Raw genomic sequence first — 16,422 nt, forward strand, 5'->3', positions numbered from 1 at the left:
GATTTGTGGGGTTTATTACCGAAGTCATCGTTGTTTTTTTCCGTGAGAGATGGCGACGGCGTCGTTCAGGTGGATTTTGCAGCTACACAAAGATGTACCAAAAGCGGCTCGATTCTACGCGCAAGGTCTCGATTTCTCCGTCAATGTTGTTACTTTACGTTGGGCTGAGCTTCAGTCTGGTCCTCTCAAGCTATCTCTTATGCAATCTCCTAGGTAATAATTCAAATATCGACCAATGCAGATCACCTGTTCGATTAATTGTCTCAGTTGAAACGTTTTTTTTTATTATTTAGTTGCCTAACTTGCCTTCCTTCAATGTGCTGAAGAAGATTAATGTTTTGATGCAGTGACCATGTGGTGAGTGAGAAGGGATACTCTTCGCTACTATCGTTCACTGTAACAGACATTAATACATCAATCTCCAAACTTATGGAGTTAGGAGGGGAGCTCGATGGCTCTATCAAATACGAAGTCCACGGCAAGGTAAAAGCAAAGCAACCATCTTCTTTCCTTTTCTCTCTCTTTCCTGCAAATGCTCAAATCTCATATACATTGTTAACGTTTCTTTTTGAATCTTCTGATAAATCAGGTTGCATCTGTAAGATGTCTGGACGGTCATGTGCTCGGCCTCTATGAACCTTCTTAGGTTTTATCAATTTATGAGTTTACTTTGTTCGGTTGATTTCTTAGTGCATTTGATTGAAACATTGATTAGACTGCCGATCAGTGAACTAGTAGTATCCAGACAAATTATAGAGTAAACAAAGATCAATGTAGTGCATTTCTTATTTTTGAAATCTTAACAAAATGCTCTCGAAACAATTTGGGTTTAACAAAACCACCATAAGCAAGACAACGGTTTCACGAATACAAATAACCTCAATTGCTCTTCCTAGCAAGCTTAGTCCACTCCGTGTGGTACGCACCAGAACGATCAGTCCTCTCGTAAGTATGAGCTCCAAAGAGATCTCTCTGCGCCTGCACCAGATTCGCCGGCAATCTCGCACGCCTATAAGTATCGAAATACGCAAGACTAGCGCACATTCCAGGGGTGCTTATCCCAGCAGAGACAGCCAAACCCACGACTCTCCTCCAAGCAGCTTGTCTCTGAACCATCTCTTTAGCAAACTCAGGATCAACCACAAGGCTCGCCAAATCCGGGTTCCTCTGGTAAGCTTTCTTGATCCTATCCAAGAACACCGCTCTTATGATACACCCTCCTTTCCAAATCCTAGCCAACTCACCGAAGTTCAAGTTCCAACTCTTCTCTAAGCTCTTAGCTCTAAGCAGATTCATCCCTTGAGCGTAACTACAGATCTTCGAAGCGTATAGAGCTTGTCTAACATCATCAACCAACCTCTTCTTATCGATCCCGCTCGACGCAGAACCAATCTCTTCCTTCAACCCAGCTTCTCTTAACACTTTAGCAGCATTCTCCCTCTCATCTTTCAAACCGCTCAAGTACCGACAGTCCAACGAAGCAGCAATGGTCGGAGCCGCAACAGAGAGCTCCGCCGCCTGCTGAACAGTCCATTTCCCGGTCCCTTTCATACCGGTCTTATCCAAAATCTTATCCACCAACTCCCCATCACCGAACTCATCCTTAACCCTAAAGATATCGGAAGTAATCTCAACCAAGAAACTCTCGAGCTCACCTCGGTTCCACTCCGTGAAGATCTCCGCAAGCTCCTCGTTGCTCAACCCACCAACGTTCTTCAACACGTCGTAAGCCTCAGAGATAAGCTGCATATCTCCATACTCAATCCCATTATGAACCATCTTCACGAAGTTTCCAGATCCGCCTTCTCCGATGTAAGTAACGCAAGGCCCGTCCTCAACCTGAGCCGCCACTTTCCCCAAGATGTCTTTGATGTTATCATACGCCTGAAACGACCCTCCTGGCATCAGCGAGGGACCGTTACGAGCCCCTTCCTCGCCGCCGGAGACTCCCATCCCCAAGTAGAGCAATCCTTTCTGCTCAGCTTCGGAGATCCGTCGCTCTGTGTTCTGGTACCACTCGTTTCCTCCGTCGATGATGCAGTCTCCGGGCTCCATGTACTCGGAGAAGGCAGCGATGGTCTGGTCGACGGGGGCTCCGGCTTTGACGAGGATGATGAGGGAACGAGGGCGTTGGAGCGAGAGGACGAAGTCGCGCGGGGAGTATTGGCCGGAGACCGGGAGGTTTCCTTCGACGGCGGCGCGATCTAGGGTCTCGTCGACTTTGGAGGTGGTCCGGTTGTAGACGGAGATTGGGAAGCCTTTCTCGGCGATGTTCAAGGCGAGGTTCTGGCCCATTACGGCGAGACCGGCGAGGCCGATGCGGGAGAGAGCGGCGGACTCCATTGGAGAAGAGAGTGTAGAGAGAGAGATGGAGAAAGTGAAATGAGAGTGATGAGAGAGAGAGATTGTTGGAGGAGAGATATTTTTATACAGTGAAAGAGACGGGGCTCGTCGATGGAACCAAGGGACAGACACGAAACGTGATTCGGACAATAACTGTTAATTTTATTTATTTGGTAGACGATGATCTCAATGCTTTAAAACGTTGTCGTTTATTGGTTTTATGTCAAACGATGTCGTTTGAACGCCATTGAATTTTGATGTTCTCATTTCTCAGGCTTAACGATAATAGTTTCTTCAAACCATATCTCTTTAAGGTCTTGTTTGTCGTTCTACGCAAGTGGACTTGTGCCAAAATGAAAACAATAAATCAATACAATAACATTCATTTTTATTAATTTTTAATATCCAACTAGTGGCTGGTGGGGTGGGTTGGGTTAATTAGTCTCTAATCATGTTCTATGTTTAATACATTTTCTTATAAACTATATTTTAAAACTTCTATCAATATGGTGGTGTCCATGTTGAATTTGGCATCTATACCCTTATAGTCTCTTTTTAAGTTTTTCAATAATTGTACATCAACTTGGTATTAACCTTTTGACGATGTCGAATGGTCGGAGAAGGATCCATCTACCTGCTCTCTAAAGGTAGAATGTAACTCTTTAACTGTTTAACATGATTACCAAATATCTATAAAAAAAAGAAACAAAATTATTGATATAACTCCGAAAATTTAATAAATAACACATACGCAGAAGCAAAATGGAGTACAAAATAAATAGGTACTGTCTTTTTTTTTTCGTGAACAACATAAGACACTATCTTAAATTACCATAAACTGTTGACTATATTAGCCTATAGCCTGCCTGCGTATATTTTTCACTTTCTGATTTATCTTTTTTATCCGCACAAATTATTCAGCCAAAGAAATGTTCTCTGTTTACAACTAGTTTCTTACAATGCACGTCTTCTTCTTCTTCTCTTTGTTTCTCATTTTCTCCGAGACTCTTGAACACGATAAGAAAGCTTCGCTTGTTTCTTGTCATAGTATCTCTTCACCGCTGGAACCAGAGCTCTCCGGTTTGTCATCGCTGGACCGGAGTTTCATGCCAGCCAAGACCGAGATCGAATTGTATCCGTTAGATTTCCCGGTGTTGGATGATACCACCTTTCTGAAGATTCTAAGCCTTAGAAAGAACCAACTCACCGGAGACTTCCCTTGTGATTTCATCAATCTCAAGAACTCGACTCATCTCCACCGGTTCTCTCGGAGTTAAAGAGTCTCAAGGTTCTTGATCTGCCAATCCTGAGGCAGATAAGGCTCATCGTTACAATACCCAAATCTCTTCAAAGATTCCAAAGTTCAACCTTTTCTGGCAACAAAATAACCCAAAAAGGAGAAACAACACAAGACTACTTTCTTTGTTCCTTGCTAATTCTATCTGCAGCTTGCATTTTGGGTGTACAAAATGATGATCACCTGTTTTGGGAAGGCTAGACTCTCCGGGAAGTTGCGGAAGAGAGACTCTTCATCGTCTTCTCCTCCAAGAAACTGGACATCTAGAGACGATGATAACACTGAAGAAGAAGGAGGAAAGATCATCTTCTTCGGGGGAAAGAACCATTTGTTTGATTTAGACGATCTGCTAAGCTCATCAGCTCAAGTTTTGGGGAAAGGCGCCTTTGGAACAACCTATAAGGTAACAATGGAAGACATGAGCACTGTGGTAGTGAAGCGACTAAAGGAAGTAGTTGCGGGAAGAAGAGAGTTTGAGCAACAAATGGAGATGATTGGAATGATCAGGCATGAGAATGTAGCAAAGCTAAAGGCTTACTACTATTCTAAAGACGATAAACTCGCTGTTTATAGCTATTACACTCAAGGAAGCCTCTTCCAGATGCTGCACGGTTAGTTACTATTCATTTAAACTAAATCAACAGCAAAAAAAACGAGTAAACAAATAAAGGTTATGCAGGAAACATAGGAACGTATGATCGAGTACCTTTGAGTTGGGACGCTAGACTGAGAATAGCAACTGGTGCAGCGAGAGGATTGGCTAAGATCCACGAAGGGAACAACGGGAGACTCATCCATGGGAACATCAAGTCCTCAAACATCTTCTTAGACTCGCAACGCTACGGCTGCATCGGAGACATCGGCTTGACAACCATCATGAGATCTCTTCCTCGAAGGACTTGTCTTACTTCAGGTTACCACGCACCTGAAATAACAGACACTAGAAGAAGCACTCATTCTTCGGATGTATACAGCTTTGGAGTGGTTCTACTTGAGCTTCTGACAGGTAAATCACCAGCAAGTCCAGGGGTTACAGATGCAGAACATGGTGGTGAGAACATGGACTTGGCTAGCTGGATAAGGAATGTGGTGGCGAAAGATTGGACAGGGGAAGTGTTTGATATGGAGATGCTGAGTGAATCAAGTGTGGAGGATGAAATGGTGGAGATGTTGCAGATAGGATTGGCTTGCGTTGGTGTGAAGCAACAAGAACGACCTCATATAGCTCAAGTTGTGAAATTGATTCAAGACATTCGATCAACTGAGTGAATGAAGGAACACAAAGTTTTGGTACCCTTAATCCACAAACACAAAAAAAATAATTTTTTTTCTTCTTCAATGATCATTTTTTTAAATTCGATTTGAACATGAATGTTGTTTTATTGATATATTGTTTCAGAGCGCAGTAGATTTGCAAAGAACAAAACTAACTTTGAACCCATTCCATATATATATTATAAAAAGAAACAGAACAAAAGCAACTAAAACATTAGGAAGATTTTTTCTAAGCCAAGTGGTTAGACGGGGCTGAGAAGCTGGAAAATGTGAGTATTTGGATCTGACTTCATGCCGAGGATGATGATGAGAGGGATGAAGCCATAGTGAGTCGCGACCTTTGCTTTCTTCAGCGACCAGTTGGTCCACTCCTTGAAGACCTCGTACTTTGATGACGATGATTCCTTTGATCCTTTTCCTCCTTTCCCTTTAATCTTCAACGAAGCCTTAGCCGCCATTGAGTCTGATCTGTTTGTCAGTGTTTTGGAAGCGGTGACTTTTTTTCTCAAGGGTTTAAGCCCTTTTAAAGCCTCCTTTTTGCAAATACTCTAACTCAGCCAGAAGGTTTCCAATACTGCTTTCGATTTTTTTTTTTTTTGGATATTTTATACTTTGGGTTGCTCAAAAAAGAAAAAAAGAAGAAGATATTTTCCCTTTAAACTTTGTCATTAGCTGGAAAATAGCTGGCAATTTGCACAAAAGAAAAGAAAAAAAGAAGCATAAATCCCCCCCCACCAAAAAGTTGGGTCTCGAAGTCTTTCTCTCTCTCTAGTGAACCGAGTTTGGAGGATCTGTGAAGAAAAGCAAGAAATGGCTTCGAAGCGGATCTTGAAAGAGCTCAAGGATCTCCACAAGGATCCTCCTTCCTCCTGCAGTGCTGGTTTGACTCTTCTCTTAAATCTTAATCAACATAAAAACCATTGTAGATCTTGAATCATGTCGTTGCAACATAAGATATCTTATGGTCATAGAGAAATTGATCTTAAGAGATTATAGTAATTGATTCTAGTCTAAGGAGATAGCATCTGAAAACTCGAGGCTTTATGTTTTGTTGTGTGTATTTTCAGTTAATGTTATTGTTAAAAGAGACTAAACTTTCTATTTTGTCTTCTATGAACAATTAATTGTGAAAACCATCAAAGGCCCAGTTGCGGAAGACATGTTTCATTGGCAAGCTACAATAATGGGTCCATCCGATAGTCCTTACTCAGGCGGAGTCTTTCTCGTAACCATTCACTTCCCTCCCGATTATCCTTTCAAACCACCAAAGGTAACTTATAATCTAAATCATTAGATGACTTCTGTTGGCTTTGGATTCAGGAGCCTTTTTCTTCATGCAGGTTGCATTTAGGACAAAGGTGTTTCACCCTAATGTCAACAGCAACGGAAGCATTTGCCTCGACATTTTGAAAGAACAATGGAGTCCTGCACTCACCATATCCAAGGTGAATTAAAAAAAAAAACAACACTCTTTTACAATAGTCTGGACTCTGATTTTAATCCAATGTGTTTGTGACTTTCTAGGTTCTGCTTTCGATATGTTCATTGTTAACGGATCCAAACCCAGATGATCCTTTGGTTCCAGAGATTGCTCACATGTATAAAACCGACAGAGCCAAGTATGAGTCTACTGCTAGGAGCTGGACTCAGAAATATGCTATGGGGTAAAGTTTGTGCTTTTGATCCATCAAGAATCGGTTTTAAGGGAGGGAGGGAGAGAGAGAGAGGACTTTACAAAGGATCTTCCATAAAATTAAGTTTGATTCCTGTGTTATTGTTTGATCTCTTTGTTTCAAAGCTCTTTGATATCACTTGTTAAACCAGAAAAAAAAACATTTACTTCTCCTATTTATTTCCTGTTTCTTTTGTTTTTCCTTTCAATTTTTTTAAAATATGTAGAAATAATATTTCTATAATTTTCTACACCAAACAAACCAGTTGACTTGCTGTTTACCTCAAGGCTATATTTGCACAATACTAATCACGTTCATGTTGTTTAGCAAGATAAAACGCGTTTATTATGCAATACCATACGATATGTGAATCATTGTTTATTCAATAAATACCTCAACAAGTTTTCAAACATTTTTTCTTAAACAACAATAGGTATCCAAACAACTCTAAACGAAGAACTAAACATGAAGATGGTAGCATTGTTACTTATCACATTTGTCATAGCCTTGGCATCATTCCCTCCTCCGACAAGTTCCAAGAGCAATGCGAAATCATGTCTTACAAGTGCGGTTAAGGTTTGCTTTGATGGCATAGCTCGTGGAGCGCCGGTGAAGCCTGCATGTTGTGCGAGTCTGAAAGAGCATCATACATGTCTGTGTGATATAATTAAATCTCGTATGGTCGATACCAGTGTTCTTAGCTCTAGTCTCAAGTCTTGTGGTATGCCTAACCCCAAATGTTGAACACAGTAAAAGATTATCGAGACACCATACCAAAGAATCTGTGCTTCTTTTTTTTTTCAGTTTTTATACAGTTTCTTATTTATTAGAAGAAATTACTATAATTTGTAAACCATTTTGGTAACCAATTCGAAATTTAAATAGTATTTCTATAAATTTCTTAACCTATTATGGAAAAGTAATTGAACTTTGCATGCATGTAGTCTATATATATACATAGCTAATTGCGTACGTGTTGATAAATAAGGCGAATCGAGTCTATTACGCAATACCATACAACATGAATCCTTGATTATCCAATAAATACCTAAACAGATCTTCACATTTTTTACCCAGAAAACAAAAAGGTGGTAAAAAGAGATACAAACAAACAATTATATATACATGAAGATCGTAGCATTGTTGCTTATCGCATTCGTCGTACTCTTGGCATCATTCCCTCCTCCGACAAAAGCTATCGCTGTCAAGGGAAGTCGTTCCAAGAGGAATGGAGAATCATGTGCGACAAATGCGCTTCAGGTTTGTTTCGACGGTATTGCTAAGAGAATGATGATGTCGACTGCATGCTGTGAACAGCTAAAAGAGCACCATTCATGTCTATGTGATGTTATTAAAACTCGTATCCTCGATAGCAATGTCCTTAGCATTTATCTCAAGTCTTGTGGTATTACTGACCCCAAATGTTAAACAATTGTGATGGGAACACGGAACCATTTGTTCGAGACACTATATAGGGTCTGACTGGTTCAACCGCAGCGGTTGCGGTTGCGGTTGCGGGAGTTTGCGAATGCGGGTGGTTGCGGTTTCTAGCGGTTTTAAGAGATTTGTACGACTGGTTCTGCGGTTAGAAATTGGTGCGTTTGCGGGATACTTATGACTGGTTAACTACCAAATGCAGCAGCGGTTAAATAATAAATTAACAATATTTACATTTTATACAATTATAAAAATATCAAAAATAATAATATTATAATAAATATAAATTTATATTTAGAAAGTTATAGTTTAATATTTTTAAAAATATAGAAAATATTTTTATTTTAAAGTTTTATAATATTAATTAAAATATAATAGATATATTTTAGCATTTTTATAATTCAAATTTAATTTTTTTTATTGAATATTTTTATTTTTGTATTTATATTGTTTTAGAAAAAAAAGAATTTTTTTTATCCTCCCGCAACCGCCTGCAACCGCAAACGCTAGCTGGAACCAGCTTTTGAATTTATGAGGTTCAGAGCGATTTGGAGCGGTTTGAAGCGGTTTGGAGCGATTTGAGCGATTGTTGCAAAACGCCAACAACCGCTACCAACCGCAAAAACTGCGTTTGCGGGTGGTAGCGGGAAAACCAGTCATACCCTATATCGAAGATACGTTGAGTAGAGTCTTTGACTTTGACTCATTTTCAATTTGTATTCACAGTTTCACACTTTCAATTAGTGCTTACTACTAGTTAGGAACATTTTGTCTACCTTTCTCATTTTCTCTTGCTTCTAAGAATCAATGATTCCACATTTGTATTTTATCTATGTAATAACTAATTAATAAAGGTTGAAAACAATGCTAAACAATTATGGAAGAACCAGAGCCAGGTCCAGACCAAGACCTATGAAAAGGAGAATCAGGAACAAGAAGTGGAGGATCCGAATTATTCCATAGCAAGCCTAAAGTCTCAAATCTAAATATCCTCATACTCTTTTGTTAATTTATACCCCTAACTCTCCATAGTTGTATCTTCTCATATAATGAATAAAGTATACACTTTTTATACTTAACTTGTACTCTGTATACTTTTCTCGAAATTACTTCTTAATTATACACGTAATCAAAATTTTGTACCCTATTTTTTAGTGGATTTAATCTGAGATCTATCAGTCACCTATGTATTGAGACCAATGAATTATCTTTCTATTCCTCAAAACATGGTTTCTTCAGCGGTTGAGATTCGTGGTATTCTAAAACTAAAAGTATTCTTCTACAATTATTATTATGAATTATCATCATCAACTCTTTAAAATGAAACATCACATCAAAAGAAAAAAATCTCACACTGATGTTTGATATGAAATGAAACATCACCATGAAAAGACAGATACAAAGAGTAGCCGGCAGAAGGCGGAACATGTTTAAAACCGAGTTCCGTTCTTAAGACGGAACCACCAGGTGGAAAGAAAAGCCTAAGCGAGAATGATTTCCGTTCGACAATGCTAACACCCATGTACCACGGTCATCTAACTTTTCTAAACCGAGTTCCATTGGTTTGTCAGCACTGCCGAAAGGAATCTTGTAAAGTCCGTCGGAAGATTTCATGATGGTGAAGGTGCTGTCATTGCTCGACTTAGATCCCGTCAGGACTACAGCTTTGGTTGACGATGAGCTATCCATTTTTTCTTTTGTTCTCCACTCGTCATGTTGAACACTTTTTTACATTTATTTATTCCTTACAAGCTGGATATGTATTACAAATTGATCTCAGTCAACACAAATTGATGCGAATGGGTATGCCTGATAATTGTGAAACACGCTTCAGGCGAGCTTATAAAGGCCACTCTGTCTTTTTTCTCATGAAAAATGGAACGTGCTTCTGAAGCTCTCATTATCATTCCTTTCCCCTCCTTGCCAGCTGGAGATTACGAGTGGATCTTAGTCAACGCCACTGATATGAAGATTTGGAGCGTTGAATATTCGCAATTATGAGATTTATTCAAATAAGTTTTGCTTAATTGTTTGCGTATACGATTTTACGTAAGTTCAGTACGTATAGGATATGATAATTCATTCATCCCACTTTGACAAGAGCCTTGTATTTACTTTTTGGGGTTCCCTTTATAACTGAAAGATAGATTTTGCATAAACAAGTGTCAATCTCTGCGGACTCCATCTCAGCAGTAATATATAAGGAAATCATCTCAGGAGTAATTTGCATAATCAAGTGTCAGTCTCTGCCGAATCCATCTCAGGAGTAATTTTGCATAACCTATACCATTTTTAACACTTATATAGTTCAATAAGTATTCTTACACTTCTGAACCAAATAGGCCAGCAACTTGTCATTTTTTCACACTTTGATTCTTGTAAACTCTGTAACACCATCACGGGTAATTGTTATGGTACATAAGCATATATACATCACAAATTTGCTTAATTCTGGTTCAAAATGTTACATCATTTTTTTTTCCGACACACCTGCATCTAAAATACAGGATGTTTATGAAGAATAAAATATATGATGCCTTTGACCCCAAAAAAAAAACTATATGACGGTAACTATAGACAGTAAGCAATCATGAAAACAGAATAATATATGGTACATCGAAAAAATTACCCCAAGAGTCTCAGCGACGCCGATGGTAGAGTTTAGACCTCTTTCTAGCTATTGATTTGAACGTGGAAGAAGAAGAAGCTGAGAGAGAGGAATTACCATGTTCCTCCTTGTCCTCAGTAAAGGCCTTCTTCACAGTCTCCTGTATTTCCATGTACCTCTGCTTCTTTTGTAGTCTTTTCTCAGGAGTGTCGCCTTCTCCGCAAGCCAGCTGAGTCAAATCGTCACAGTCCATAATCTGATCAAGTACTGCCGAACATCGTGGGAAGAAGCGTTTCCCCAGTTCCACTGATGATTGTTAAACAAAGAGAACAAGGTCACTGATGACATGGTTTCTTTCCGTTTATCTATTACAAGTAAAAAAATAAAATAACTATGTTTAAAAGATCCATACCAGTTTTAGAAAGCGCTTTTAATCTGCTTTGATGCTCTTCTAGGATTTTAAAAGGTGATGTTCTCTTTGCACCAACGAGATAGTCAGGGTCGAGGCTAGACACAGTGAACTCGGATGTTCCCTTCACTTGGGCGATATTCATTGCAACTTGTGCTTCCGTAGGGAAGAGACGTTGAGCCAGTGCAACTAAACAGTAAGTGGATACAAAGTATAGTTTTATCATTAATTTCATGGAGAATTTTCAAATTTACAACATTGTTGGTACCATTGTTTATGTTTACATTTATTAAAATATTTTGAAAAATATCTTTTTCATTTTAAAAAATGTTCTTTATGAAAATTGTTTTTGAATTCTTTTTATAAAAAAATAAACAGTTATTTATATATTTATTCGAACCATAAACCCCACTTCCCAAACTCTATCCAACTCTTGACTCTAAAACCTAAGTGTAGATGAATTAATTTTACTCGCTTTCTTAATAGAGTTATAAAGAATTCGATTCAAACATAAATGAGTAAGAGAATACCACCTCTGTTTTCAAGATCGAGCAGCCTCATCTTGAGTTCATGGTCCGCCATTGCAAGAGAGGGAGAAACATCTCTAGGAAATGGATCTCCTTTGTCCGCTTGCTCTAGTATCTCTACGCATATCCTACCTTTCAGAGAAGGCTTGCATTGCTCCGCAAGATTATTATATTCAGCCGCCATAGTGACTTGCTTCGCAATCAAGAGAGCCGTTCTACCTTCCAAACACGTTTCCGATGCACGTGACCCTTTTGTCAATAGAGATAGTATCAGATCAGGCTCCTTGCGCATGGCGGCAACATGAAGCACCGTGTACCCCCTTGGATTCCTGAGGTTGACATCGGCAATCTCTAGGTCAAGGAGATCATTCGCGGTCTTGACATCGCAATACTTAACAGCGAAATGAAGAGCGCAGGCATCATCAAGATTAGTGTGGCCTTCAGTCAAAAGCATTTTAACAAGCTCGACGTCATCAGAGTCAAGCGCCTTGTATATATTCAAGACATGTTTCTCTAGCTCAGGCACCTCAAAGCCGAGATCGTTACGGAGTTTAACTATCTCTTTGACGATGTGTTGCGGCAATGACTTGTCAAGAGTAACTAAGTCGACATCAGACTTGACAATAATCTCTAAGCATTTATCTGTTAGCTTCTTGCAAGTTTCACCACATATACTCGAAAGCTTGAGTACGATCAACGTGTCCTCTATTACAACAACTTTGTCTACAACGTCCAGTAAATGCCTCTGGTAGAGCGTAGCTAGTTCATGAATCTCGAAGACGGAAGCTAAATACAGAACCTCCACCATGAAGTCCACCGCCGGCCGGCAGGACACGTGGCAGCAACTCTCGTCTGCGCATTCGGAGACTCCTTTCGGCGGCGGCTTCACTCTGCCGCTGTAAATGTACGCTAAAACGGCGACCACCGAGTCAACGCCGACGACGTGATCCTTGGCGATCTCCTTCAGCTCGAGCTTCACGACGGCGGTGGTCAGCGCGTTTCTGAAGAAGGGGCTCCTCGCTGCGAGAAGAACGCGGTGGAAGGATACTTCCCGTCCGCCGGAGAGGACAAGCTTGGCGTCGCTGTAGAAAGACTCCGGCGAGTCAAAGACGGACTCGAGGCTGTTGGAGAGAAGTCGTAGCGCCGATGCATCGGGTGCGGTGGGGGCATAAAGAATAGATGAGTCGGTGGGTGCGGTGAAGAAGAAGCTAGTGCTGCTGAATTCATAAGAATTGCCGAATCCAGCAAAGGAATCCATCGACGGAAGATAACTTAGAGTTAGGGAGACAAAGAGACCAGAGTCAAGTCAATCAGAAAGAGTGGTGGTGAGAGAGAGAGAGAGAGAGATGAACGGTTAAATTTCCTACAAAGGACCGTCAAAGAAATTAATGGACTAATATTACGTATGGGTTAAACATATTTAGTTTATGATTTAATGACTAATATCATAACAGTTTCTCTAATTCTTATTTGAAATATTGATCCAGATACAAATTATTATAAAATTTATACATAAGTATACTAACATATTTTTAATTAATTGGTTTCTTTAGTTTATTCGGTTGGATCGGCTAATATACTGAACCATATCTATATTCTGCTGGTTTTTTAAAATAACATCCATTCGATTTATTCGGTACTACCAAATAACATCCATTCGATTTATTCGGTACTACCAAATCTAAAGGTTTTACCGGACTGAACACCTCTAAAATATTGTTATTTGTTGACATTTTATGAGTTGTAATTGTTTATAATTTTTTTCAGTGCTATTTGATTTTTTTCAGTCCAAATATAATAAATGTTTAATTTCAAATCCAAATTTCATGATTTGATTATTTCTGTAGAAAAAGTATTGATCCAAAATTTACATCCCATAAATAAAACTATGAAACAAAAGAATATAATTTAATATATATATTATCAATGTGAATATTGAAGTTTTATGTTTATAGTATTAATTAAAAATTGTATCTAATTTAATATTTTTAATAAAATGAACACGAGAATTAAAAATTATTAGGTATATATATATATATATATAGATATTAATCCATACAAGGTGCGGGACATCAACTAGTGGACTAATATTACGTATGGATTAAACGTAAGTAATGCAATTCCTTATTATTATTATTATTATTATTATTATTATTATTATTATTATTATTATTATTATTATTATTATTATTATTATTATTATTATTATTATTATTATTATTATTATTATTATTATCGTGTTGTTTGGATCCTTTTATTTAACTCATCATTTTTGGTCTTACTTTAAACTTAGACTAACAATATGTTACCATATATTTCTCTAACAATAATTTATTCAATTCTTTTATTTATTCAAATACCACTCTTAAATCTTAATTATTACTATTACTATATTTACCATTTTTGACTTTTAATCGTAAAAACAATGAAACTAATGTTTTATATTATCACTTTTATCATATAATATATAATTTAAAGCAAGAGAAGTTACACGACATATATGTGTACATTCTAACTTCTTCTTTCCTTTATAATAACGTAATCATATCATATATAAATTTTCCCAATAAAATCTCATATTATATTCTAAACTTTCAACCGTCTATAGTTTGATAGATATTTTCATATTTAAAAATAAGTTTTCTAAAAATATTTCATCAACCATGTTTTTGTACAATAACGTTAAAAATCTATATCAAAAGTTGTTGGACCCGATATGGACGTAATGGGTCCACATCTATTAGGGTATTTAGGATCCTAAAAAGATTCGAAATATCTAAAAAAATCTGAAAAATATCTGAAACTCAAAAAGTAATTGAAACTCCAAACAAATATCCAAAAATTCAAAATCTTATTCAAAATCTGACACTGAATTGAAAATACCCAAAATTTTATCCAGATACCTAAATTTTTTTAAATTTAAAAATTTATCTGAAATCAAAAACTATAATCGTAAACCAAAAACCTAAAAAAAAATATTCATAATTCCGGAAACATATTCAAAATATCCAAATATACCAAATAAACACAACATATTTATGATTGGGTCTAGGGTATGATCCGGACTCAAACAAAGACATGCGGATCCAAAATAAATCCTAATAGGTTATGTTCTCTGGACCTGAACTAAACATATATTTCCGGGTCGGTTCGGTGTGTTTTTTTGATCCAGATATAATTCTCATGCCTAAAAAAACTTACGTAAAAGCGTACATATAAAATATCAAATAAACTAATTCATAGATTATATAACTGTTAAAAATTATATTTTTCGATATAATAAGACTTTATATTATAATATAATCCAAAAAACCCGTGCTTGGAAAGCGCGGGTCAAAATCTAGTTTAGTTTATGATTTAATGACTAATATCATAACAGTTTCTCTAATTCTTATTTGAAATATTGATCCAGATACAAATTATTATAAAATTTATATATAAGTATACTAACATATTTTTAATTAATTGGTTTCTTCAGTTTATTCGGTTGGATCGGCTAATATACTGAACCATATCTATATTCTGCTGGTTTTTTAAAATAACATCCATTCGATTTATTCGGTACTACCAAATAACATCCATTCGATTTATTCGGTACTACCAAATCTTCGGTTTTACCGGACTGAACACATCTAAAATATTGTTATTTTGTTGACGTTTTATGAGTTGTAATTGTTTATAATTTTTTTCAGTGCTATTTGATTTTTTTCAGTCCAAATATAATAAATGTTTAATTTCAAATCCAAATTTCATGATTTGATTATTTCTGTAGAAAAAGTTTTGATCCAAAATTTACATCCCATAAATAAAATTATGAAACAAAAGAATATAATTTAATATATAGATTATCAATGTGAATATTGAAGTTTTATGTTTATAGTATTAATTAAAAATTGTATCTAATTTAATATTTTTTAATAAAATGAACACGGGAATTAAAAATTATTAGGTATATATATATAGATATTAATCTATACAAGGTGCGGGACATCAACTAGTGGACTAATATTATGTATGGATTAAACGTAAGTAATGCAATTCCTTATTATTATTATTATTATTATTATTATTATTATTATTTCGCTTAATGAAATTCCTTAGTATCCATTATCTTTTACTTGAACTTTATTAACTACTAGAGTGAATCCATATTTATACTTATAATTTAATTATTTTTTAATATTTTCAAAAACTATATTTTATTCATAGAATATTTTCTATCTAAATGTAATTATATACGCTTTTTTACTTATATTTTTATAAGACTTTACCATTAAAAATAATTATTATATGGATATGTTTTTTATTATAAATTATGCTTATATTATTTATAAAATATAAGTTTGACTTATAAAATATTATATAGATTACTCACTACATATAAAATGCTATATATGATACTAGTATAAATGTTTTTATTATATATTTGCTATCATTTTATTTGAATAACATATATGAGCGGTTAATCTTTATCTATATTGTTTTGTATTAGAAAAATTTACAAAGAATGTGTGATCGGTTGATTGCGTAACTAAATCAGATTACTATGATTTAATTTATGTTCATTGCAAGATTATATTATATAGAGTATACAAAGAAATATAATGTCTCTAGGTGTGTATGTAGTATGCTTTTTAAGAACATTATTGATAATTTGACTGATGAGAAAAACTTGACGACGATAATTACGATAATTGGTATCAAAATATTCAGTATGTCCTTGAGCAGGAAGAGATAAAAGAGACTTCTTTTCTATTCATGTAAGAGGTTTAGCATGCTAATACAACTCAACATGAGAGAGATCAAGAGGCATATATTGCCTAAACATATATATATAGCATCGCTCTCGTCAC

General features: G+C 36.4%; 5 protein-coding genes and 1 pseudogene across 5 annotated transcripts; 3 read left to right on the forward strand and 3 right to left on the reverse strand.

Annotated features, from left to right (window-relative positions):
- Window positions 1–9: 9 nt before the first annotated feature.
- LOC106452628 lies at window positions 10–790 on the forward strand. Its single transcript, XM_013894790.3, has 3 exons — window positions 10–213; window positions 348–483; window positions 590–790. The coding sequence occupies exons 1-3, from the start codon at window positions 50–52 to the stop codon at window positions 644–646; spliced, it is 357 nt and encodes a 118-aa protein (XP_013750244.2). The 5' UTR covers window positions 10–49; the 3' UTR covers window positions 647–790.
- On the reverse strand, window positions 759–2,477 carry LOC106452617 (6-phosphogluconate dehydrogenase, decarboxylating 1, chloroplastic). Its single transcript, XM_013894779.3, has one exon. It carries the CDS (start codon window positions 2,341–2,343, stop codon window positions 880–882), a length of 1,464 nt encoding a protein of 487 aa, XP_013750233.2. The 5' UTR covers window positions 2,344–2,477; the 3' UTR covers window positions 759–879.
- An 825-nt stretch (window positions 2,478–3,302) lies between these two features.
- On the forward strand, window positions 3,303–4,963 carry LOC106452640 (annotated as a pseudogene).
- Window positions 4,964–5,000: 37 nt separating this feature from the next.
- LOC106452659 (mitochondrial import receptor subunit TOM7-2) lies at window positions 5,001–5,418 on the reverse strand. The gene has a single exon (XM_013894824.3). The coding sequence runs from the start codon at window positions 5,371–5,373 to the stop codon at window positions 5,158–5,160; it is 216 nt and encodes a 71-aa protein (XP_013750278.2). The 5' UTR covers window positions 5,374–5,418; the 3' UTR covers window positions 5,001–5,157.
- Window positions 5,419–5,555: 137 nt separating this feature from the next.
- LOC106452649 (ubiquitin-conjugating enzyme E2 28) lies at window positions 5,556–6,789 on the forward strand. The gene is made up of 4 exons (XM_013894812.3): window positions 5,556–5,795; window positions 6,058–6,185; window positions 6,256–6,360; window positions 6,440–6,789. Exons 1-4 carry the CDS (start codon window positions 5,726–5,728, stop codon window positions 6,581–6,583), a joined length of 447 nt encoding a protein of 148 aa, XP_013750266.2. The 5' UTR covers window positions 5,556–5,725; the 3' UTR covers window positions 6,584–6,789.
- A 3,663-nt stretch (window positions 6,790–10,452) lies between these two features.
- Window positions 10,453–12,944, reverse strand: LOC106452668 (regulatory protein NPR1). Its single transcript, XM_048739717.1, has 3 exons — window positions 11,576–12,944; window positions 11,046–11,231; window positions 10,453–10,939 (listed from the first exon to the last, which is right to left on the reverse strand). Exons 1-3 carry the CDS (start codon window positions 12,825–12,827, stop codon window positions 10,665–10,667), a joined length of 1,713 nt encoding a protein of 570 aa, XP_048595674.1. The 5' UTR covers window positions 12,828–12,944; the 3' UTR covers window positions 10,453–10,664.
- Window positions 12,945–16,422: the final 3,478 nt, after the last annotated feature.

This window comes from Brassica napus, chromosome A9 (genome assembly GCF_020379485.1).
Source record: "Brassica napus cultivar Da-Ae chromosome A9, Da-Ae, whole genome shotgun sequence".
In the NCBI taxonomy this organism is placed as follows: Eukaryota; Viridiplantae; Streptophyta; class Magnoliopsida; order Brassicales; family Brassicaceae; genus Brassica; species Brassica napus.